Genomic DNA, 18,093 nt, shown 5'->3' with positions numbered 1-18,093 from the left:
ATTTTAGACTGCTTAAAAGCTTGCAGTGAATATTGATCCATCAGGAACTGATGGAATCTGCAATGACCAAACTGAAGGCAAAGGAGGCCAGGATGAAGGAGGTGTTTGTTACCATGGGCTCTGTCACTTGTGGAAATAAAGGTGATGAAATCTTCTGCCCTGAATCCCCTCTTCTGCTCCCAAGTCCCCCTCTTCTTCCAAATCCCTTTTTCTGCCCCAGATCCCCTCTTCTGCTACCAGATCCTCCTCTTCTGCCCCCAAATACCCTCTTTTTCTCACAAATGCCCTCTTCTGCTCCCAAATCCCCCTCTTCTTCTCCCAGATCCTCCTCTTCTGCTCCCAAAATCACCTCTTCTCCCAAATCCCCCATCCCTGCTCCCCAATCCCGCTCTTCTGCCCCAAATCCCTCTTCTGCTCTCAAATATCCCTATTATGCCCCAAATCTCCTCTTCTGCCCCCCAAACTCCCTCTCCTGCTCCCACATCCCCTCTTTTGCCCCAAACCCCCTTCTTCTGCCCCAAATTCCCTATCCCTGCTCCCAAATGCCCTATTCTGCCCCCAAATCCCCCTCTTATGCCCCCAAATCCCCCTCTTCTTCACCCAAATTCCCCTCTTCTGCCTCAAATCCTCCATCCCTGCTCCCAGATCCTCCTCTTATTCTCCCAAATGCCCCTCTTCTAAGCCCCCAAAGTCTTCTCTTCTGCTCCCAAATCCCCCTAATTTGTCCCAAATGCCCCTTTTCTGCTCCCAAATCCCCTCTTCTGTCCCAAATTCCCCTCTTCTGCCCCAAATCCCCTCTTCTTCCCCCAAATCCCCCTCTTCCTTGGCAGCTGACTCCATCCCACGCCTCCCAACTCACAAGAAAAGGAGATTCCATTCAAGCCCAGCTTTTTTGTCAATCCAAGCCCTCCTGTGCCTGGCAGGAAGAGCAGGGTGGGGTAAGGAGCTGTCCAGGCTTCCCACAGCCCAGCCCTGCCTAAACACAATGATTTCAATTATGAAGTCAGCTGCTAATTTGGGGAGAAAAGCTGGTTTTGTGCCTCCCATTCCACACAACTCCAATGGCAAGTGATGTGTGAAGATCATTACTTTGCTGCTAATTACCACCACAATTAACTGCATTATCCATTATCCCTAATAATTATTATTTACACAGGAAATAAGATGGACACTATAGGTCGTGGGGGTTTTTTTTCCCTGCCTAATTTATCCTGAGAAAATGCTTAGCAAGGGCTTTAGGAAAAGTTTTCAATATGTTGGGGGGAATTTTTTTGGGTGATGATTGTCTTGCTTATATTTAGAAAGATTCTCTGGCCTGCATTGTCTCTTCCCATCCATAATTTATAACTGCTTACACAGTTGTGTAACACTGGGAACAAAATACAAAAAATAAGATTGAGATATAAATTTACCTAAAATAGGAATTTGCATAGGAAATGAAACCTCTTAAAGAATATATAGACTTTTAATAATCAGTTTAATCAATTTTCAACCAAATCAACCAAATTTTTCATTTTGAATGGCTCAAATGCACCATTTAGCTGGAATAAATCAAAATATTGTATCTGTTATACAATCTGTTATATTGTATAATAGATACAATTTTTTTATTGTATCTGCTAATACAATACAAAATATTGTATTAACAGACAATATTTTAACCCTGTCATCTGAGCTCTTCAAAAAGAAAATTTTCACAAATTTCCAGCCCAAACTAATGTGCTGAAAGCAGCGAATAAATTACTTGTAGCACTATCCAGAAGCTGTTTGATTTCTGGGATGCCTTTCCTGATCCAAAGCCACCCTGAAAATCACACAGGGTTTCAGAGGCAGGAAAAAAAGCTCAACACAGTCAAATATTTCATTGTACCAACATATTTTGTTAGAAAAAGGGAAAGGGAAAGGAAAAGGAAAAGGAAAAGGAAAAGGAAAAGGAAAAGGAAAACTCAGACAACAAGAAGCAATATTTATAAATCCAAATGAAAACACTGTGGAGCGTCTTGCAGGAAACAGTGATTTTTAAAGCCTTCACTTCTGGGAAGAGCTGGAGGTTATCCCCATAAGTGAATTTGATTTTCTGCTAAGCAGATTTTCCTCTGTGTTTCTCCTGATATCCTATATTTAGTAATTTATTGTACCCCTAAGGCTGCACGATCCCAACTATAAAACCTGGTTTTTTATGAGTTTTATGAGTTGCCCCAAATTCCCTTGGTGTTCATCAGAGAGGGAATGAACAAGGATCTTGAATTTCTCCACCAGTTCCTCCCAGTACATTTTTCTGAGCCATTTTCAGGAAGGAGAGGATTTTAGGACTCCAAATGTATTCCACAGTGCAGGAAGGTGATTCCAGCCTGTTCCTCCTCCCTCATCCAAAACCAGTGGCACCAATGTGCTGCTCCAATGTCATTACATGGGCTAAGATGAAAACATTAATATTTCTTACTGTTTACTGATTTCCTGTGAGGATAAGACATTGGACAGACCTCTCCTTCCATAAAATACCTGTCAAATAGCACTTCTCCTCACCAGCCTTAAACACAAATTATGAAATCGTGACAGAGTGTCTGAAGGGAGAATTTGCTTTTGAGCATTGCCTGAGCAAAGGAAGCAGAGATAAACAAACATTCTGAAGGATGGTCACTGCTGAATTGTCACCAAAATTCCCTCAAGCCCTTCTCTACCAACACCAGCACTGCAAAGCTCCCTCTGGACACAGCTTGGGTTAGTGGAGCACACATGGTGCAGAAACACAGGGAAAAGCACCCTGTAAATAGAGGAGCACAATGAGGAGAACTCCTGCAAACTCCTCTGCTGCCAATTCACAATTTCCTTTCCCTTTCCCTTTCCCTTTCCTTTCCTTTCCTGAAATTTCCTGAAATTTCCTTTCCTGCAATTTCCTGAAATTTCCTTTCCTGAAATTTCCTTTCCTGCAATTTCCTTTCCTTGAAATTTCCTTCCCCCTTTTCTTTTTCCTTTCCTTTTCCCCTTTCTTTTCCTTCCCTTCCCACTTCCCTTCCTTTTTTCCCTCCCAGTTTTCCCTTTTCCCCCTCAATTTACCCTCCCTACAACTCTGTTTTTCCTTTTCCCATCCTCTCTTTTGCTCCCACTGCTCTGGCCCAGGCAGCTCAGCCTGGACTGGCACTTAACCCCCTGATAAATAAATGACTGATCTTTTCCAAACACTTCCAATCAACAGCTGGAGATGCCACTTGTGCTTTGATGTCAGTGGCAGAAGGAAAAAACAACATTTAGGCCATGCCAGAGACTCTGTTGTCATTGAAATTATCATAAATAACAGCTTTCCTCAATCTATCCATACTAATTCCTCTTTTTTACCTCTTTTGTGACCATTTATGTCCTCATATTTTGTGTCTAGAGGGGTTTTTTTAAGGATTTATTTTGATTTATTAAATTATTTTTTATTTCTTTTTAATATTTATTTTATTTTAAGAATTTATCATTTTTAGTAGAAATGGGGAAATTGAGCTGGATAAAATAAGAGATGGCTTGAATCTTCACCTGCAGCAAAAATAAATGGGAAAATCACCTGTTCTTTAGCACAAGAAACAAAGAGCTTGAGAACAGGTTTAAAGCAAACCCTGTGAGTAAAAATATCTTTGCAATTCCATATGCCAAAATAGCTCAAAAAGGCAGTTTGGAGGTCAAAAGCTGTTTCTTTATGGTTCTCCTTGGAATAAAAAAGGGAATTCTAGTGACATAGAACAGCAATTTCATTTAGCAGAGAGCCCCTGGCAGACAGCTCTGCTGCTGTAGCCTCAGGGCACAGAAATTCCCTGATTTTCTCTTGATAGGTGTGACCTGTTGGGGCTTGAGCTTTTTTAAAAATGAAATTTAAAAAACCTTTCCTAGAAACTCAGGGTCTACATCTTCCTTTCTATTTGCAAAGCCAAACTGCAAATAAGTACAGAGACACATAAAAAAAAAAAATACATATATATATGTATATTTACATATACATATAAAGATAGATAGAAAAAGGTAAAGTCTATTCTGTGTCAGATAAGCCACAAGCAACCACTGTTTAAAAAGTGACATTTCAATCCTCCTTCCCATCATTAAAAACTTTACACATAATGTGGGGAAATGTATGGAAAAATCCATAAATATACCAGCTACATCTCAAGTTTTGAAATTATTGCCAGGAAACTTCCAAATATCTATATTCCCAAAAAACATTTAAAGTTGGGCTTTTTTTAGAAGACCTTACTATATTGAAATTGCTGGAATTATGAATGGTAAAAGGAAATGCCAGGAATTTTCTATTGCCTAAATTATATATATACACACACATATACATATATATATATATATATATACATATACACACACACACATACATACATATATATATATATATATATATATATACACATATATATATATATACATACATATATATATATACACATATACATATAATTATTATTGGGACTATTTTTTATCTGATTAAATTTTTTTTAAAATTTCAAATTATTGCAGTATTTGATGAATAAAATTCAGTATTTGAATTAAAAAATGAATAAATAATCTCTATAAAGTCAAGATTATTCAAGTATTTGATGAATAAAATTCAGTCTTTGAATAAAATAATAAATAAATCTCAAAGAAAGAGGCATATTTTGCACTTTGCACACCTTCTCAAAGGCTGCTCCTGACAGGACATTGTGTCTCCCAACAATCAGAGAGCTGTTCTTGCTTGGGATGCAAATATATTCTCCCAAATAAAAAGAACTTTCACCTGGCCACCACATCCATGTTCCCAATACCAGCAACAGATTTCCATCAATCCTTGCAAAGCAGCAAGATTGTGCTAAAATTTTGGTTTTTTCTCCTTTCAACATTTCACCTTTGTAGGCTGTCATTGCTTTTTATGGCTTCTATATATTATGGGTGTCTGATATATTATTATTACCTGCTCTGCCTTTCAGCTGCAATAAAATTGTCTGTACTCTTTGTGTTTTATTTCATTTTTCCCTTCAGGTTTTATCCAATAACAGCTTTTTTGTCCCAAAAGCCTTCCCAGCTCACATTCATAAATTGATGAATATTTACTAACATATACACCAGCATAATTTATTTTATTTCCTCTGGGAAAAGGGACTGAATATGGAAGGAAGTGGATGTTTGCACTTTCCTGTGACGTTTCTTCCTTTGGCTCAAGGTTTGCCACCAGATCCTGCCCCACTCTGTGAAAATGTACCAAATCACAGCCAGAACAGCACTAAAAATTCAAATATTCACCCAGCACGGGCAAAATGAGCCTTTTATCCCTCACACCCATCAAGTAACAAATGAAAAGTCGGTGTCAGATCCTCACAGTAACAGCTCCAGCTGGGACTTTTCCACTGGTGCTGAAAATCCCTCAGCTAAACCCTAATTGTGGTGTCTTCTTAATCAGGCACATCACACCCAGCCAGGAAATTAAAAGAAGAAATTCTTCTCTAATTAAAACTGGAATTATGAAAGCGAGAGCTGCACAGAAAGTTGGAATCAGTGGTTTTGGTTCATCACTGCTCCTTGGCATCCAAGATCAATGTTCTCCTGCTCCAAGAGCAATCAAAGGATTCCCAAAATGCAATTTTTGCTCTCAGTGTCTTTGCAGTCCCCACCACAGCTCTCAGGCAGAAATGCACAAAGCCTGAATTTATTTCCGTGTGGAAACAGGAATATTGAACACCAAGGTTTGCTGGAGAACAGCTTCACACAAACATGCTGAAGGATGGTCACTGCTGAATTGTCACCAAAATTCCCTCAAGCCCTTCTCTACCAACACCAGCACTGCAAAGCTCCCTCTGGACACAGCTTGGGTTGGTGGAGCACACATGGTGCAGAAAAACAGGGAAAAGCACCCTGTAAGTAGAGGAGCGCAATGGGGAGAACTCCTGCAAACTCCTCTGCTGCCAATTCACAATTTCCCCTTTCCTTTCCAATTTCCCTTTCCTTTCATTTCCTTTCCTTTCCCCACTTTCCTGAAATTTCCTTTCCTGAAATTTCCTTCTTTCCTTTTTCCTTTCCTTTCCCACAAACAGCAGAAAAAGTTGCTCTGAAGCTAAAGGGATGCAAAATCAGCTCACCCAGCAACTTAATCTTGGAAAGCAGTAAAAAGAGCTATATTTAATGATGCTATTGTTCAGTTGGAATAAATTGTGTTTAATTTCTCAGGGAAATTCAAATCTTTTATGCCAAGCACTGATATTATTCCCTTTTTATATTTTTATCAATGGTTCAGTTGCCCCTTAATCAAAAGACAATGCAAGAGGGAATATTTCTAATTCAGCAGAGCATCTTGACTAATTTTATGGTCCCATATGTGATCCTTGTGAACAGAAGTTCACACAAAGAGCAATTTACAGCACACATGTAGCTGGAGAGCTAAAAATAGAATATGCAAAACTCACTCTTGGCGACAGAACCCTTCCAATGCCCTTTGGGTTTCAGCTGAAATTCACAATTTGATTAAACATGCTGCAAGAACGAGCACACGAGCGTGCATTCTGTATTAGCAGGAAGGAAAAGATTTCTGTCTATTTATCCTGGAAACAACTCCCTCAGGTGCTTTTTACTGTATTTATTTGGGATGCAAAATGGGCTATGGAACAATATCTTGTAACTTAAAGGTCAGCTTGTTATAAACTGTGAATAAAATGAAATCCCCTGAGATTGGAGCTGTGGTTCTCATGGAGTCCATATTGCAAAGCTTTAGCTCATAAGATCTAAAAGATCTCCATTAATTTTAAACAGATAAGTTCAAGCAGTCACTGATCTGCATCCAGAGGATTTCACCCCTTTATCAACTTAGAATCAGTCTCTGCAAATTTTAAAAAGCACTGAAATGCTGAAATATTGACTCTTTTAAATAAGAACATAGAACTAATTCCAACAAGGAACAATGAAGCCAAGTCAGAATAAAAAACAATTATATTGAGACCATTTTAGAACTAGTATTGACCAGAAATGTTTCCATAAACCACAAGAAAAAGACAGATTAATACACTTAATATTGCAGATGTGGAAAGTCTGATGATTTCCCATTTACTCTGGGATTCAGAGGGGTGAACTGGTGTGGAAGCTGAGCAGAAACACTTTGGTACTGGCTTTGATCTCAGAATGAGCAGCAAAATATAAAACTCTGTATAAGCCTCTGCCAGTCACACCTGACTGAAAAACCAACCCCCTGCCTGCCCTGCTGCTCCCTGGGAATAAGGAAAATTCTGCTGACACTGGGAATGTTCTCCCAAAGCCTTCCCAAAGTCAAACCCCTTGCCTTGTCCTGATCCTCTTCCAGGTGTTTTATTCTCTTTCGCCAGGAGGAAGCACCTGAGCTGACTGAGGCTGTAACAACATTTAAATAACCAAGGTGCATTTTCCTCTCCCCAGCAATCAAATATTACATTGATTTGTGAGAGCAGGAATTACCCAGTAAAAACAAAACAAACTGTTCTTGCCGGTTTGGAAATGAACAAATGAAATTTAAGGAGCTGCTGCCATAAAATATCCACTCTGAGTTATCACACAGGATTTGTTTTCTCTGATTGCATTTTAAGAGAACACTTTTAAAACAAACATCAAGTACGCATCTGACTTTATTCTGCAGCTCAGCACAGACCTATAAAAAGGACAATACTTGTATTCATAAACTAGAAAGTAAAAAATCTATTTGTACAGCAACAGTAACATTCAGCTTGACCTTTCAAAGAACAAATCTATTGGAATTGCAAAAAAATTCAGTCTCTTAATTAGTTCTGTACAAAAGAAGCCAATGCCACAAGCAAACAGGATATGTTCCACTCTGGCCTCCTGCACAGAGTGAATAAAATACCTTAGGATGTAACTCACCTGAAACCAGAATGGATAAAGGTCATTGAGCTCACTGATTTACCAATCCAATTTGTGCTTTCTGAGCATTAATTGAAATTTCTTAGACACATAAAAATCATTTTGCACACATGAAGATTCAGTGAAGACCAGATGGGTTACCAACATATTTGTGTTCCCAAGTTTATCGGCACCAAAACTGGGCTACCCAAATCTAATTTCAGTACGAGTTTTTTTAAATGTCTCATGGTCTTGCATTCTTAAATAAATCACTGTCCTTGAAAAAAACAATACAATACACCATTTTTAGAGCACCTGTTCTCATTTTGAGGACCTCAACAGTATTTATTGCTTCATCATTTACAATAACACATTAGGGAATTAACACTAAAAAAAAAAAAAATTCACCTCTTTCTGCTGATACCTGAGGTTTTACCTTTTATTTTTCAGATTCTGTGCTGCTTTCATGTGTGGGTCTGGGTTAGAATCCTGATGCTGAAAATTTTAAGCTTTCTGTGCTGAAAGGCACAGACACAAGAAAACACTACATTTAACCTGAAGCTGTAGGAAAGACTTACAAAATTAAGTAATAGCACTAAGATTACAAGTGTGTAGTTAGTTAAAAGTGTGTAATATCACAAATTAGAAAACTTTAAAACTCTAAAAGTTTAGAACTCTAAAGCTTAGAGTTTTATAATATAAAAATAAATATGAAGCAAATTAGAAGTTTTAGAGTAGAAGCAAGTTGTTCTTCACTTCCTTCCTTCTTCTTCATGAGTTTAAGTAGTATTTTATAATAAAACAGAAAAGTCTGCCTTGCAAGCTTCAAAAGATCAGTTATTAAGTTAAAAAAGAAAATAATCTAAGTGTCATTTATTAATTAGATAGTTTAGTCTTAAAAGACATAGTAACAAAATATAGTTCAGTAATTAGTTAGGCATTTTGTGCCTTATTAATAAAAAGCTACCAAACTCATAGCTGTAAGACTTTTTCACTGATAAATAATGAACACCTATGTCCAAACATAAAATTCTGTCTCAAGTACCTTTAATCCCAAACTTAATAAAAGTAGAAAATACAAACAAAAAATAACAGGTCTGGGCTTCGTATAAGGGAATAATAAGCTCTGTGCACAGAGCAGGGAGACAAAACAATTCCTGCTCCAGCTGGGGACCAAGGATAAATGATCCAAATCTCAGCCCAGGAGCACAAACAACATGGGCTGAAGAGAGAAAAACAAGAAGGATGAGATTCATAACCTAAAACTGTAATTGGACAATTAATTCCAATATGCTAATCGACCAAAATTAATGAAAGTGAGAAAACCTGTGACCAGTTGACCATTGTGTGACCATTTTGGTTCATCTTGGGTGCAGCCCTAGCTGGGCTTCTGTGCTGCCCAAGGTGCATCCATGGAGGAGATCATTTTAATAAATCCCTGCTTTATTCTTTAACTCTGCCCAGCCTCTGCTCTAGCTCAGCCCTCACAAGGCATCACTGCTAGGCCTCACTTAACTGCCCAAAAAACCCAAGCACCTACTCACCAGAATTTTGGTAGTGTAAGCACTGTTGATAGCGATTGCATTGACCAGCAGCTCCATGGTTTTGGCAGGGATGGAGTCGGGGTCGGGGATCTCCTTGTAGTGGACGTCACCCACGTAGGCCTGCACCACGGTCATGCGGTTGGTGGTCAGCGTGCCCGTCTTGTCCGAGCAGATGGCCGTGGCGTTGCCCATGGTCTCGCAGGCGTCCAGGTGCCGCACCAGGTTGTTGTCCCTCATCATTTTCTGAGGGGAAAACCCACCAAAAGCCAAGTAAGGAACCCTTCAATGTCAGCTTTGACAGGATTTTAGTCATAAAAAGCAACGCAGCCCACATGAGAACGTTCCCTAAAGCGGAGCTTTGGTGAGGGCCAATAACCTCTAATCCAGGTTACAGACAGCAAAGATGTGCCTTTCCCTGAGGTAATTTTGCCTCTGATAACCTAAAAGAATTGCATTGTTTTCCTGCAGAAGGTTTGCACCCACCAAAACCCAAGTAAGAAACACTTCAATGTTGACTTTGATAGGATTTTAGTCGTAAAAAGGAAAGCAGCCCACAGTTTGTCTTGCTGGTGAGAACATCCTCTAAAGCAGAGCTTTGGTGAGGGCCAATAACCCCAAATCCCAGTTACAGAAAGCAAAGCTGTGCCCATCCTTGAGGAAATTTTGCCCTTCCATGAGGTAATTTTGCCTTTGATAAACTAAAAGAGTTGCATCATTTCCCTGCAGTAGGTTTGCATTTTAAGGAACACCTAGAACAGCAAAGATGATCTGAAGGAACCAGAGATAACAGCATTTTTTAAACATTATTGTTATAGCAAACATTTGGGTTTTTTTTCTTACTGCTTGGAATGCCAGGATGTTACCTGGTATTCCACAGATGGACCACACATTTTGGGGGAAATGCAAAAGAGAATGGGTATCAGAGGAAGGACATCAGGAGAATGAGAAAACATTTTCAAAGCAGCTGCATTCTTCATTAGCAAACCCCATCTTTGAGACTTGCTCCTTTTTTAAATAATTGTGATATTTGGCTGCACAGATGCCAAGAGATTACTTCCTAAACTTCCTAAGTTAATTTGTTTACATGGTAAATGGAAATCAACTTTACACCATCTTCATCTAAGATTCCTTGAATGTTTAAATCATCTAATTAAATTGCTCAAGTAATCCTGAAGTCCAGGATGTTAATCCTCTTTAATTTCCTAATAGAACCATTTACATTGACTTCAAAGAACTGCAACTGCATTTTAGAAAAGTACATGAAAGCTTCAGTGAAAATCTTAATTTCTTTGAGAAGCTCCAATTTCTCTGAGAAATGCTCCTGAAGACTTCAAATCCTTGTCAAAACTTTGTATAGTTGCACAGGAAAATTTGAATACAAAATTATTCTATATCAAAAGACTGGACTATTTTCAGAGTACATTCTGCTCAATAAATTCCTTGCAAATTTAGTAGGTATTTCTACTGCTTGATATTCCTGCACTGTGCAGTTTTAAGGAGATGTGCTGAAAGATGTATTGGCATTTTTGTTAGAAATACTTTCAATATAAGTGTTCTTTAAAGCAATTTCATGAACCTTTTGAGCACATAATTTTCAGACCATTTTTCATCCCATCTGATAAAACCTGAGGACCAACTCAGTGGTGAACTCAAGCAAACAGCACTGTTCTCCCTGGATTATTTTGAATGTCTCTTACCTTTACAGAATAAGCCAGAGAAATAGTGACAGCAAGTGGGAGTCCCTCAGGAACAGCAACCACGAGCACAGTAACACCAATAATGAAGAATTTAACAAAATACTGAACGTAGACAGGAGTGCACTCAGGCAACCACTGCTTCTTGTTGACCACAAATGTGTCAATGGCAAAATACAGTACCAAGATGATGACAGTGATGGCAGACATCACCAAACCTGGGAGGAGAAATCACCAGTTACCATAAACCCAAACAGCACTGAGAACATGAGCAATTAGAAATTGGGATTTGATAGGAAATTATTTTTTCTTTCTTTGTGATATGTTTCACCAGTACCAATAACAATAAACCATACAATGAAGAAAAAACATTGCCATAATATATTTACAGTGCACAAGGAATTCTAGGAATTCATTTTTAAGCACTTATGCTGCCTTTACAACTTTCCAGGCAGTGCAGGAGTTCTTCTGTCACTTAAGTTAAGCTTATTCAATTTAGCACATTACTTTGCCTGGTACAACATTTATCTGTCCTTTTAACCCCCACCTTTTACAAATTACTTGTCTATCCATATTTAAACACCTTTCTTCTAAGTAAGTACATCTTTAGAGGCTTGTGCAAAGGAGTCTCCCATGTTGCTATAAAATACTGTAGAAAAGCCCTACAGATGAGTGTGGGTGAATATAAAGAGGCAATAACGCAGAATTATCCACAGGACAGTTTTTCACTGGGTTCCTTTAAAATGCGACTAATACTGGTGTTTCCAAGGTGTCCCTTTTCAAGGGAACATCTGCAGAGTTTTTATTTTCATGAGCAGAGGTTCCAAAGAGACAGAGCCACCAACAAATATTTCACAGAATTGACAAAATGTTCCAAGCATTCCATCCACTCTCCCAACTGCTGGGATAGGACTCCTGCTCTACAGTTTTGTCCCTGGGTTTGAGTGGACAAATAAAATTTCCACTATAGCCTCAGCTTTGCCTTGCTCTGACAGCCCTGTTTGGCAGGTTTGTGTGATGGAATTAAGCCTGCATTTTGGAATAAATTAATTTCTCCCTAATGAGATCATAGAGTAGAAGGAGAATGCTGTGAACTTCATGTCTTAACTGCAGTTTTTGAAAAATTGGTAAAGTTGAAGGATGCTAAGGTTGACAGGAAACAGATGAGTCAGGAAGATCGCTCTGTGCCAGAGGATAAAGGAAAATCTATTAAAATATTGCACAGGGAAATACTCCTGACAACACAAGACATCCCCACAGGCTGCTTAACACCAAAGAAAAACCAAATGAGGCAATGATAATTAATTTAATTCCTGTTCCTTGCCACATTCTGGTCAGAAATCCCTACACAATTACTTCAAGAGGGATGTTCACGTGCCAGAGCAGAAGTGAAGGCAGTGCAGAAAGGTATTTAATCCAAGGAATTATTCATCGGGGGAACAAAGGAGAGGAGCAGGAGGAATATGAACTGGGACAAGGCATGAAATTGGATATCAGGGATGATAATCCTGGATTTGGTCACACTCTGCTCAGGCAAAGGGAATTGGCATCGAGGGGTTATGTGATCAACTCCTGGGATGAACTCACAGGGGGATGGGAAGGGGAAAATCCAAACTGAGGGAGAAGGCTGAGGGAGATGGAGCAGGAGTAAAGGGATCTGGGAGGGCCTCCACCAAGGAGCTGAGATCAAAATCCCTTTTAGAAGATCAAAATCTCTTTATTACCACGAGAAAAGCAAATTTAAGGAACTTTAGGCCCTTATGGAAGGTTTCCACTCTCTGCCCACATGTTGGAGAAGTGCTGCTTCCAAGCCCAGGGGCCAGATGGTTCTGGATACAGGAGTCCAGAGATGTGTCATGCTTGGGGAGAAGGCAGGAATGTGCATATTTGGGGAGAACAGAATGATTTCAGAATCAATGAGAGGAAAATACTGTGTGAGTGATATTTTGAGATGGCATTAGAGATTCTGAAACTGTGCGCTCCCAAGTTCTGAGGGGAGAGGAAATTAAATACGTAATTACTGCACTTGGGAATATTAACTCTGAGAAAAGCTGCATTTCATTTTGATTCAAATATTCATTACAATCCAAGTTGCCCAAAGCTCCTTGACAGTCAAAGCTGATTTTTAGGAGAATAAAAGATCTCCAGTACCACATATTCTCCTTAGAACAGCTTTGTGATGACCCATTTCCAAATATTGCAGTAAAAACAGGGCCTGTCCCTTTTCAGAACCATTTGCTTTGCAGCTCTTTGCCTCCTGTGCCCCAGAGGGCTTTGGTGTCACCCAGCCATACCTGCTTTGCCAATCTGCACTGCCAGCTTGGTCAGCTTTCCCTGCAGGACAGATTTTTCTTTCTTGTGCATGTTGGATTTCTTCTTGTCCTTGTCGTCTCCCTCTCCCCCTTCCGCGCTCTTCAGCGGCTGCATCTCCATGGCAGCAGCCCCGTCCTGCTGCTTGGCTGATAATGCAGAACAAAACTGTCACTCCAGAGCTTTATCCCTTCCTTTCCTCCGTGATTATCCTCTCTGAAGCAGCCAGCACCACAGGGGCTGCCTGGGACAGTCTGTGCCAGGGACACCCTCGGCTCCCTGGAGGGCCAGCAGGGCTCTGCAGGACACAGCTGTGCCAGCACATCCCTCAGGACACGTGGGCATTTGGGCTGGAAAGCACTGATTGGGGTTTATCCCTCATTTGGACCCCCACCCATGATGCTCTGGGCCATACACATATATGTCACTGAATGTCTTGCAGGTGACTTAGCAGGTGACAGCACCAGCACTGCAGCATTCCCTGCAACAGCCGAGCTCCACATTTCTCTGGATTTTGGGGTGCCTCTTAGAATGCAATGCACATTTCCAATGCAAATATTTTAAGGGCAATGTGGCTGCACAGGTGACCTGTGTGCCACCTCTCTGGGTTGCAGGGGCACCTCAGTGACCAGGGGACCACCCTCTGCCATCCACCCTTCCAGAAAATCCCTCAGTTATAAAGTTTCCTCAGCATTCCGTGATCAAGGTGCTCAGCCCTCGGGTCTGGTGGTGGTGGCATCACCATTCCCCCACAAAACCCGCACACAGTTTCAGGGCTGATCCCTCCTTTCCTGACAGAATGCCAGCAGAAGGAAGCTTTATTTTTACCTGTTTCTGAAAAGCAATGACATTGCAGTGGATATATGTGCATGTGTCTGGTTTGTACTGAGCACAATAAATAAAATAGGATGAGATGAAACAGCTTTGCTTTCGTGAAGAGATTGTACAAGACTGTGCTTGTTTGACCTGGAAATCTAATTTATCTACCTAGCCTGAGTGCTTATTATTTAATAGCATTTTATTTGGTACTTTTGTACCATGAACCACTGAGTTTCTCTCTCCAGTTTCTGAGCCATCACCTTTACAATGTTCAATGTTATCTGAGAAGAGAAAATTGTCGTTTAATTTGGTATAACCCAAAGAGCTCTTGATAGCTGTGTCTTATAATAAAAAGGGAACCATAACTTTGCTTCAGAGAAAGCAAAATATTGATTCCAATTTCTTCCTGACATTGTATATTAAATAAGAAACACCTAGGACTCTCAATCTTCCTGTTGTTTATCCTCATAAAAGGCTTTTACACTGCTAGATAACACCTTGGCTTTAAGGTTTCCTTTTTTTATTGCTTTGCCTTTCCCCTGCAAATGAAGAGATGTCCAGACAATGCCATCAGACACCAGAGATGATGAGACATAAAAAAACTGGGCTGGAAAATCACTAACAACACACAGGATACACAACTTGCACAGGAACAATTAATCCAAATGAGCTTGGTGAGATGAAAGCAACATCCATAAATGGTCCCTTTAAAATGCTCCTCTCCTAAACCTCTGCAGCTTGTGGGAGTTACAATCTCTCGGGCTGGGGTTGGCTGTTTGGGGTTTTTTGGACATTCTGAACAATTAGGGCCAGTTTCACACACAGGCACAGACCACAGGTTCTCACTGTACTTTGGGACAGGGTTGAACTACATGCTAACAATACAATCCACAACCTCCTGAATAGCAAAGAAGATTACCTTTGTTCTGGTTGTTCTCCATATTCCCATCCTGCATCTTGCCTAAATGATGAAAAATTCCAACAGACAACAGACAGTAAACAACCTTCAGCTGAGACAGAACACGAAAATGGGGATTTATAAAAATGGGAGACAAAAAACCATGAGCACACCACGGGCACCTGGGCACTATCCCCTGCCCTCACACCTGCACTCACAGAGGGGCCAAGGAACTCCAGCCAAGCTCAGGGCTGGAACACCTCAAATGCTGAATATCAGCATGTGTTTTTGAGGAATCTGCATCAATTCAGAAGGGGAAACTAATAAAGTGGTTCTGGTGGAAAGAAGAATTGGAATCATATTCCTGAGCTGATGTTTCAGAGGGCTGAGACTTAAAAATTCTGGCACACACATAGAGTTTGGCTTTCCTAATGTATTCCAGAATTAAATTAATCATGTTACTAAATTGACAAAAATAGAAACAATGGTGTTAATAAATCTAAATTAATAAATAAAAAATGGAAATCAGATAGGATTTTAAAATTATGTCTTCCTCACTTGGTTGTACTAATTAGCAAATTTCTCCTGGAAATACAAGCGCCAGGTGACCTAAATTCAGATTTATCCTGAACATAGATTTACCATGTGCCTCTTTAATTTCCAGCTTGACATTTTATCCACCAACAGTTTTACCACAGCAAAGTCCTCATTCCTTTGTGCCTTTTTCAAGTGGAAATGTCATTTGAAAGTGCGCATGAGATAAAAATGGCAAAAATGTACAAATCAGATACAAAACTTTGGTATTCAGAATTACAGCTAAATATTTTCAAAGGAATTAAAAATTTCTTGGTGGGATTTCTTACAAAACTTGCACAGTAATTATATAAATTTATGGAAAAGGTTACAACAAACATTATCTCAGAATGGATGACAATGTCTTTTGGTCGTTCTGTAAAATGCACAATAAAAAATGATGCTAAGGAAAATTCAGTTAAAATACCATTACAGGATTGTTGACACATTCTACTAAGAAATGCACCATCAGGATTTATTAAAAAATGTGCCAGCAGGTACATCTTGTTCTTCTGACTGCTATGTGGATTAATTTTCTCGATCTGCTGTGAATAAATCATAACAGAATGGAAAAGCTAAGATGCATCTCTTGCACATTTTCTTTGCATTAAGTAGGAGAGCAAAAGTGACCAAATTAGTGTTATATTTGTCAAATATAGGCCCCAGCGTCACACTGGGAAATTCCAAAGCCCAGAAGCAGAGCCAGGGAAAGGCTTTCATGTCCTAAAATAATCTCAGAGCTCAGGTGAATTACTGCAATGAACCACTGCCATCAGCTGCCTGTCTGCATTTCTAATTCTATTCCTACCCTGGCAATAACACGACTTTTAAAAATTCAGAATCCACCTTCCAGAGTTTTACACTTTGCACAAGAGAGGAATCCATGAACCTGAGCAAACCAAGCTCCTTTCCACAGTGAAATTCCCTATAAAATCTTGGCCTGGGGGCACAGTTGGACTCAGTACCTGCCTGGTGGCTGTTTTTCTTAGAAGGGCTTTAAATAAAGTTACTGGAAGACACAAAAGATCTCTGGAGATCTGGATTTCTGGCTGGAGCATAAAGTCATCCCTAAGAACTGGAAGGCATTAATTTAGAGCAGGCAGTCTGCTCCATTTCCTGCTCTGGAGATCCTTTTTGCAGACTGCAATTACAAACCTTGGAGTGGCAAAAAAAAAATGGAACAATATTCAGCTTTCAAAATGATAAAAATCACCAACAAAACTCAAATGTGACTGTCTCAACTGGCAGACAAATCACAAACATTTTTTCCCTAATTAAAATATTTACTTTTAGGACATATATTTGCTATTTGATAGCATAATTATCATAATAAATTACACCAACAATTGGCTGGCTACCTGAAAATAACAGTACACAAAATAAACAATCATTAATGACATTTTAAACTCAGGTATTTTAAAAATACATTCTTAATATTCTTAATCTACTGCATGCATGTTATTGAGTGGGGGAAATCATCAGAGGTAGTTACAGTTCAGTTATTTAGACAGAACAACAAAGAGAAGCTAATTTGGGTAATCAAGATAAAGAAAAGGAAACTGTAAGCTATTTATATCCTCTTGTGCCAAATAATTTTAAGGCTGCACTTTGGTATAAAATATGAAGAAGGAAATGAAGGCAGAAAGAAAGGTGATAGAATCACCACTGCTGAGAGAGATCCTTCCTCCTTCCAGGCACAAATACTCCCCCATCCTTCTCTCCTGGTTGCATTATTTAGAATTGTCAAAAGGAGGAGTATTTATTAATATTTTGATAGCGTCATGTAAAATAATTCTTTAAAAATACAGTATTTTTTTACATAATTCTGAAAATATTTTCTTCTTTTGGAATAATAAAAAAATAAGTGTTGTTTGAGCTGGAGAAATCCATCTGAGTTTTTCATCACTTTTCTAAGCAAAGATGACAAAGTTCAGAATAACATTTCTAACATCTGCATTCTGCTGTTGATTTGAAAGTTCTGAATTTAAATATAAATATTTTTTCACATGCTTTTGCCTCACTACAATTCTTGTATTTTGGAAAGGACTCGTGGCACCTTTACTGACTAAATTCTTACTATAAAAGCATGGACTTCACCAAACAAAATTCCCAAGAAAAGCCTCCCCTTTATCTGCTGCAGTCCTTGAGGAAGAGCCAATGACACAGAATAACAAAGTCCTATCACTATTTTGGAAATTATTTCCCTCATTTGGAAATATTTATAATTGGAAGAAGTGTTTGGAATCAACCAAAGAAAATAATGGAATTATGTTGCAAGTGCTGAGAGGAAACCACTGTGTTAAACAGGAAGTTTTAGATAATCCTTCTATGCATTCAATAAATAACTTCACTTGCAATTCAGAAATGGATTAAAACATAAATTTAAAAATGTATTTAAAATAGAAAAATAATTTTTTTT

The 18,093-nt window shown here is 39.1% G+C and overlaps 1 protein-coding gene across 4 annotated transcripts in view; it reads right to left on the bottom strand.

Moving 5' to 3' along the window:
* The window catches only part of ATP2B2 (ATPase plasma membrane Ca2+ transporting 2), a 403,583-nt gene that overhangs the window by 66,701 nt on the left and 318,789 nt on the right, over positions 1–18,093 (bottom strand). For 3 of the 4 annotated variants that reach the window (XM_054281062.1, XM_054281063.1, XM_054281064.1), the window contains exons 9-11: positions 13,369–13,533; positions 11,078–11,292; positions 9,381–9,623 (exon numbers count right to left, since the gene is read on the bottom strand). In XM_054281062.1, the coding sequence (XP_054137037.1) occupies positions 9,381–9,623; positions 11,078–11,292; positions 13,369–13,533 (623 nt within the window). Of the gene's footprint in view, positions 1–9,380; positions 9,624–11,077; positions 11,293–13,368; positions 13,534–15,122; positions 15,165–18,093 lie in introns of all 4 variants that reach the window. The other variant, XM_054281065.1, reaches the window with a different exon arrangement.

This window comes from Melozone crissalis, unplaced genomic scaffold, assembly GCF_028551555.1.
Source record: "Melozone crissalis strain CALT ecotype California unplaced genomic scaffold, PUWL_Pcris_2 ptg000029l_1, whole genome shotgun sequence".
NCBI lineage: Eukaryota > Metazoa > Chordata > Aves > Passeriformes > Passerellidae > Melozone > Melozone crissalis.
Note: the sequence above shows the minus strand (reverse complement) of the source record. Positions and strands in the feature narration are given on the sequence as shown.